The sequence below is a fragment of the Ylistrum balloti genome, unplaced genomic scaffold (genome assembly GCF_031769215.1).
Source record: "Ylistrum balloti isolate Yb309-2 unplaced genomic scaffold, AGI_CSIRO_Ybal_v1 Utg369926, whole genome shotgun sequence".
NCBI lineage: Eukaryota > Metazoa > Mollusca > Bivalvia > Pectinida > Pectinidae > Ylistrum > Ylistrum balloti.
In genome coordinates, this window is record NW_026782041.1 from 239,417 (window position 1) to 246,342 (window position 6,926).

The 6,926-nt window shown below is 41.5% G+C and overlaps 1 protein-coding gene across 1 annotated transcript; it reads right to left on the bottom strand.

Moving 5' to 3' along the window:
- Positions 1-6,719, bottom strand: LOC132546987 (apical junction molecule-like). Its single transcript, XM_060210722.1, has 4 exons — positions 6,669-6,719; positions 4,510-5,319; positions 2,769-2,983; positions 1-1,186 (listed from the first exon to the last, which is right to left on the bottom strand). The coding sequence occupies exons 1-4, from the start codon at positions 6,717-6,719 to the stop codon at positions 1-3; spliced, it is 2,262 nt and encodes a 753-aa protein (XP_060066705.1).
- Between the last annotated feature and the right edge of the window lie 207 nt (positions 6,720-6,926).

The window sequence follows — 6,926 nt, forward strand, 5'->3', positions numbered from 1 at the left end:
TTAACTATTCTGTAAGTATATTACATCCTTAACTAAGCGTCCTCTACACTTTCTCCTAAAGTTAGCATCCTCTGTAGCCGGTGTGGTCTTACTTCTGTAGTAAATGTCCTCTGTAGCCAGTGTGGTGTTACTTCTGTAGTAAGCGTCCTCTGTAGCCAGTGTGGTGTTACTTCTGTAGTAAGCGTCCTCTGTAGCCGGTGTGGTCTTGCTTTTGTAGTAAATGTCCTCTGTAGCCGGTATGGTCTTACTTCTGTAGTAAGCGTCCTCTGTAGCCGGTGTGGTCTTACTTCTGTAGCAATCGTCCTCTGTAGCCGGTGTGGTCTTACTTCTGTAGTAAGTGTCCTCTGTAGCCAGTGTGGTCTTGCTTTTGTAGTAAGCGTCCTCTGTAGCCGGTGTGGTCTTACTTCTGTAGCAATCGTCCTCTGTAGCCGGTGTGGTGTTACTTCTGTAGTAAGTGTCCTCTGTAGCCAGTGTGGTCTTGCTTTTGTAGTAAGCGTCCTCTGTAGCCGGTGTGGTCTTACTTCTGTAGCAATCGTCCTCTGTAGCCGGTGTGGTCTTACTTCTGTAGTAAGTGTCCTCTGTAGCCAGTGTGGTCTTGCTTTTGTAGTAAGCGTCCTCTATAGCCTGTGTGGTCTTGCTTTTGTAGTAAGCGTCCTCTATAGCCTGTGTGGTCTTGCTTCTGTAGTAAGCGTCCTCTGTAGCCGCTGTGGTGTTACTTCTGTAGTAAGCGACCTCTGTAGCCCGTGTGGTTTTACTTCTAAAGTAAGCGTCCTCTGTAGCCGGTGTGGTGTTACTTCTGTAGTAAGCGTCCTCTGTAGCCGGTGTGATCTTACTTCTGTAGTAAATGTCCTCTGTAGCCAGTGTGGTGTTACTTCTGTAGTAAGCGTCCTCTGTAGCCGGTGTGATCTTACTTCTGTAGTAAATGTCCTCTGTAGCCAGTGTGGTGTTACTTCTGTAGTAAGCGTCCTCTGTAGCCGCTGTGATCCTACTTCTGTAGTAAGCGTCCTCTGTAGCCCGCGTGGTGTTACTTCTGTAGTAGGCGACCTCTGTAGCCGGTGTGGTCTCACTACTGTAGTAAGCGTCCTCTGTAGCCGTTGTGGTCTTACATCTGTAGTAAGCGTCCTCTGTAGCCACTGTGGTCTTACTTCTGTAATAAGCGTCCTCTGTAGCCGGTGTGGTCTTACTTCTGTATTAAGCGTCCTCTGTAACGGCTGTAGTCTACTTTTACTTATATTATATCCAGATTGCAAAGTTAGATTGTTACTAACTTTGGTGTATGTATAAATATATCAAAGAGAAGATATTGATAAGTTGTGATAAATTGAGCCGGATGTTTATTTGTAATACCCATGCAATAAATTTGTTGAAATTCAAAATAAGTGTAGAAAGAGTACTTTTAATTTGATATATTGAACGCCGGATATGGAATTCTATCCCCAGGAATGACCATCCTAACCTCGTGACATCTTTATGAAGCCAGTCACCAATAAAGCGTGTTATACGGCATAAAGTCAGTACTAAGATGTGTATATATGTCATCCTTCCCAGACATCAGTCAATCACAGGACAATGAACTGTCCGAGGTATCTCCTTGGCCGTACCACTGGACTGGCAGACGGTGCTCACGTACAAAGTTGTAGCAATATTATGTATAACGATAATCACATGAGACGAAGTAGATCACAATACGAGGAGTTCCGGTTGTGGACAGATAACTTTGTATGTTAGACTCAATTAGTATAACGCGCCGAACACCATCTATACGGCACTGACAGGATAAGGCGCCATTAGGCCCAGGAGCTATCTTCAAAAACTACCCAACATTTCAACATTTCAGACACCCTGATAGACGGTTTCATCCCATGGGGGCGTCTTATTTCTGACGTTTGCGTCCTCAGTAGTGGGCGTTGTCTACTATTACTCCTGACGTTGGCGTTCTCCGTAGTGGGCGTTGTCTACTCTTATTTCTGACGTTAGCGTCCTCCGTAGTGGGCGTTGTCTACTCTTACTTCTGACGTTAGCGTCCTCCGTAGTGGGCGTTGTCTACTCTTACTACCGTCGTTAGCGTCCTCCGTAGTGGGCGTTGTCTACTCTTACTTCTGTCGTTAGCGTCCTCCGTAGCGGGGGTTGTCTACTATTACTCCTGACGTTGGCGTTCTCCGTAGTGGGCGTTGTCTACTCTTATTTCTGACGTTAGCGTCCTCCGTAGTGGGCGTTGTCTACTCTTACTTCTGACGTTAGCGTCCTCCGTAGTGGGCGTTGTCTACTCTTACTACCGTCGTTAGCGTCCTCCGTAGTGGGCGTTGTCTACTCTTACTTCCGTCGTTAGCGTCCTCCGTAGTGGGCGTTGTCTACTCTTACTTCTGACGTAAGCGTCCTCCGTAGTGGGGGTTATCTACTCTTACTTCTGACGTAAGCGTCCTCCGTAGTGGGCGTTGTCGTTAGCGTCCTCCTACTTCCGTTAGCGTTAGCGTCCTCCCGTAGTGGGCGTTGTCTACTCTTACTTCTGATGTAAGCGTCCTCCGTAGTGGGGGTTATCTACTCTTACTTCTGACGTAAGCGTCCTTCGTAGTGGGCGTTGTCTACTTTTACTTCTGACGTTAGCGTCCTCCGTAGTGGGCGTTGTCTACTCTTACTTCTGACGTAAGCGTCCTCCGTAGTGGGCGTTGTCTACTCTTACTTCTGACGTTAGCGTCCTCCGTAGTGGGCGTTGTCTACTCTTACTTCTGACGTTAGCGTCCTCCGTAGTGGGCGTTGTCTACTCTTACTTCTGACGTAAGCGTCCTTCGTAGTGGGGGTTATCTACTCTTACTTCTGACGTAAGCGTCCTCCGTAGTGGGCGTTGTCTACTGTTACATTTGACGCTAGCGTCCTCAGTAGAGGAGTCAACCATTTGACTGAGAATACACCGGAGAGTTGGTGATGTTGTCAAACGGGTATAATTCAGCAAAACTGTCAAAGCTTCTAAAAGGGAAACCTCTATCTGAAATGGCAATGTCCAGAAATCGATGATAAACCTATAGGCAGATTTAGGCTCTGCAATTTTTCTGTATCGTAAATATTACGTATCTCACATTTTTTATATAGGTGTATTGATTAGTGAACGTTTGCACCCTCGAAAACTTCATCTTTTTAACGAGCTTATCATTCCTTATAAACTTTCTTTATGATGAAATATTTTCAACCAAAGGAGGTGTGAACGGCTAAACATAGTGTGTGAACGGTTGTACATAGTTTGTGAACGGTTATACATAGTGTGTGAACGGTTATACATAGTTTGTGAACGGTTATACATAGTTGTGAACGGTTATACATAGTTTGTGGACGGCTAAACATAGTTTGTGAACGGTTGTACATGGTTATGAATGGTTATACATAGTTGTGAACGGTTATACATAGTTTGTGAACGGTTATACATGGTTGTGAACGGTTATACATAGTTTGTGAACGGTTGTACATAGTTTGTGAATGGTTATACATAGTTTGCGAACAGTTATATATAGTTTGTGAACGGTTGTACATAGTTTGTGAATGGTTTTACATAGTTTGTGAACAGTTATATATAGTTTGTGAACGGTTATACATAGTTGTGAACGGTTATACATAGTTTGTGAACAATTGTACATAGTTTGTGAACGGTTATACATAGTTGTGAACAGTTATACATAGTTTGTGAACGGTTATACATAGTTGTGAACGGTTATACATGGTTGTGAACGATTGTACATAGTTGTGAACGGTTGTAAATAGTTTGTGAACAGTGGTACATAGTTGTGAACAGTTATACATGGTTGTGAACGATTGTACATAGTTTGTGAACGGTTGTACATAGTTTCTGAAAATTTATACATAGTTTGTGAACAGTTGTATATAGTTTGTGAACGGTTATACATAGTTGTGAACGGTTATACATAGTTGTGAACAGTTATACATGGTTGTGAACGATTGTACATAGTTTGTGAACGGTTGTACATAGTTTGTGAAAATTTATACATAGTTTGTGAACAGTTGTATATAGTTTGTGAACGGTTATACATAGTTGTGAACGGTTATACATAGTTGTGAACGGTTATACATAGTTTGTGAACAGTTATACATAGTTGTGAACGGTTGTACATAGTTTGTGAACAGTTATTTATAGTGTGTGAACAGTTATACATAGTTTGTGAACGGTTATACATAGTTTGTGAACAGTTATATATAGTGTGTGAACAGTTATACATCGTTGTGAACGGTTATACATCGTTGTGAACGGTTATACATAGTTGTGAACAGTTTTACATAGTTCGTAATTGTACGTCTACCTTGACCACAAGTTTTGGCATCTCTCTCCCAGTTCTTGTTTCTCTCTCCCAGTTCTTGTTTCTCCCTCCCAGCCCTTCTTTCTCCCTCCCAGCTCTTGTTTCTCCCTCCCAGCTCTTGTTTCTCTCTCCTAGTTCTTGTTTCTCTCTCCCAGTTCTTGTTTCTCCCTCCCAGCTCTTATTTCTCTCTCCCAGCTCTTGTTTCTACCTCCCAGTTTTTGTTTCTCTCTCCCAGTTCTTGTTTCTCCCTCCCAGCTCTTGTTTCTCTCTCCCAGCTCTTGTTTCTTTCTCCCAGTTCTTGTTTCTCTCTCCCAGTTCTTGTTTCTCTCTCCCAGTTCTTGTTTCTCTCTCCCAGTTCTAGTTTCTCCCTCCCAGTTCTTGTTTCTTTCTCCCAGTTCTTGTTTCTCCCTTCCAGCTTTTGTTTCTCTCTCCCAGTTCTTGTTTCTTTCTCCCAGTTCTTGTTTCTCTCTCCCAGTTCTTGTTTCTCTCTCCCAGTTCTTGTTTCTCCCTCACTGCTCTTGTGTCTCTCTCCCAGCTCTTGTTTCTCCCTCCCAGTTCTTGTTTCTCTCTTCCAGCTCTTGTTTCTTTCTCCCAGTTCTTGTTTCTCCCTCACTGCTCTTGTTCCTCTCTCCCAGTTCTTGTTTCTCCCTCCCAGTTCTTGTTTCTCTCTCCCAGTTCTTGTTTCTCTCTCCCAGCTCTTGTTTCTCTCTCCCAGTTCTTGTTTCTCTCTCCCAGTTCTTGTTTCTCCCTCACTGCTCTTGTTTCTCTCTCCCAGCTCTTGTTTCTCTCTCCCAGTTCTTGTTTCTCTCTCCCACTGCTCTTGTCTCTCTCTCTCTCCCAGCTTTTGTCTCTCTCTCCCTCCCTCTTCTTGTTTCTCCCTCCCAGTTCTTGTTTCTCTCTCCCAGCTCTTGTTTCTCTCTCCCAGTTCTTGTTTCTCTCTCCCAGCTCTTGTTTCTCTCTCCCAGTTCTTGTTTCTCTCTCCCAGCTCTTGTTTCTCTCTCCCAGTTCTTGTTTCTCTCTCCCAGTTCTTGTTTCTCCCTCACTGCTCTTGTTTCTCTCTCCCAGCTCTTGTTTCTCTCTCCCAGTTCTTGTTTCTCCCTCACTGCTCTTGTTTCTCTCTCCCAGCTTTTGTTTCTCCTGCACAGTTGTTGGGTCTCCTTCCCAGCTCTTGTGTCTCCTTCACATCTCTTGTTTCTTCCTCAATGATTCTCCTTCCAAGCTCTAGTTTCTCCCACTCAGCTCTTGTTTCTCTCTCCCAGCTCTTGTTTCTCCCTCTCAGCTCTAGTTTCACCCTCACAGCTCTATTTTCCCCCAACAACTCTTGTTTCTCCCCCTCTCTTTTTTCTCAGGGATCTATCGTAATCCATTTTGATGATTAAATTACCCTTAAATGACACAGTTGTGTGTCTCAAACAAATTTCAACTTCGCTTTGTTTAGTTTGGTGAATTTATAGCGTTAGTTTGTGATGCATTGCTGACATTTGATGCATAAACATATTTTTTAAGCATTTGTTACTGTTATTGAATATTTCAACACAATTGTGTATGTACATTTACTATGTGGTGCTGAGTTCTGTTTTAATATATGTATACATATATATATATATATCTGCCTTACCAACAGTACTCTGGAGATGAAATAATTATATGTTTCCGTCTAGATAATGATCGAGTAGACTGATATTGTAAATATTTTTATGTGTTCTTTTTTATTATCGGGACAGAAAAACTTTACTAAAATCTTCTGAGTGAAAAAAGAAACCTTTTATAGCATGTCTGTTAATTTTTTCTGACAGACCTGAAGATACATATATCAAAGTTGGAATAGTAACGTATCGTACAGTGTATGTTGTCGGTAGTAACATGTTAATTATATTACACGTCTTTTCATTCATCGTTGTGTTTATAATTCATCCGTGAAATTGATCTATGTTTTATATACAAAAACGTTATTTATTATTGTTTATAACTGGTTCATTTATTCTAACAAAAATTATGAAATGACACATTATACGTCACGTGACCGCCAGTTTGTTATGATTTCGTGCGTTCAGTTTGATTATAAAAGATTTTGGTATACATATAATGTGAGTGGATAAATAGTATATACTTCATTTATGTCTTTATATTTTTATATATTACTTAACTGTATCCCAATGTTTCGGGTTTCTTAATATCGCTATAATCAAGATGAAAGTAATGGCCATGTTGATGTTGAGTAGTGATAAATGACTGTTGTCACGAGCTGGAGAGTGCGTTGGTCATTAAGAGACAATAAAATTAATTACCTTAATCTAGGTATAGCACAAGGAAGTGTGTAAATACTGGTAAACAACTAACGGTAGATATCGTCACAGGTCTGTTTACTGGAATGTGTATAATTCTCATGTTTCCTACGTAGTAAACTAACCACGGCATTTTTGCTCATTTGAACGTAACCTATATTACAACATATAAAGAGATGGAAATGAAAAATGTACAAATAAATTCAAGGAAATGGAAAGTAGACAGAAGCATAAGTTGAGACGAAAACTCTGTTGACGGGAAAATCAGTATCCGGATTCTATGTCCGTACTATGTTCTGTGTTGTTTTGTATTTACAATTTTGGAACTCTTTAGCTTTGA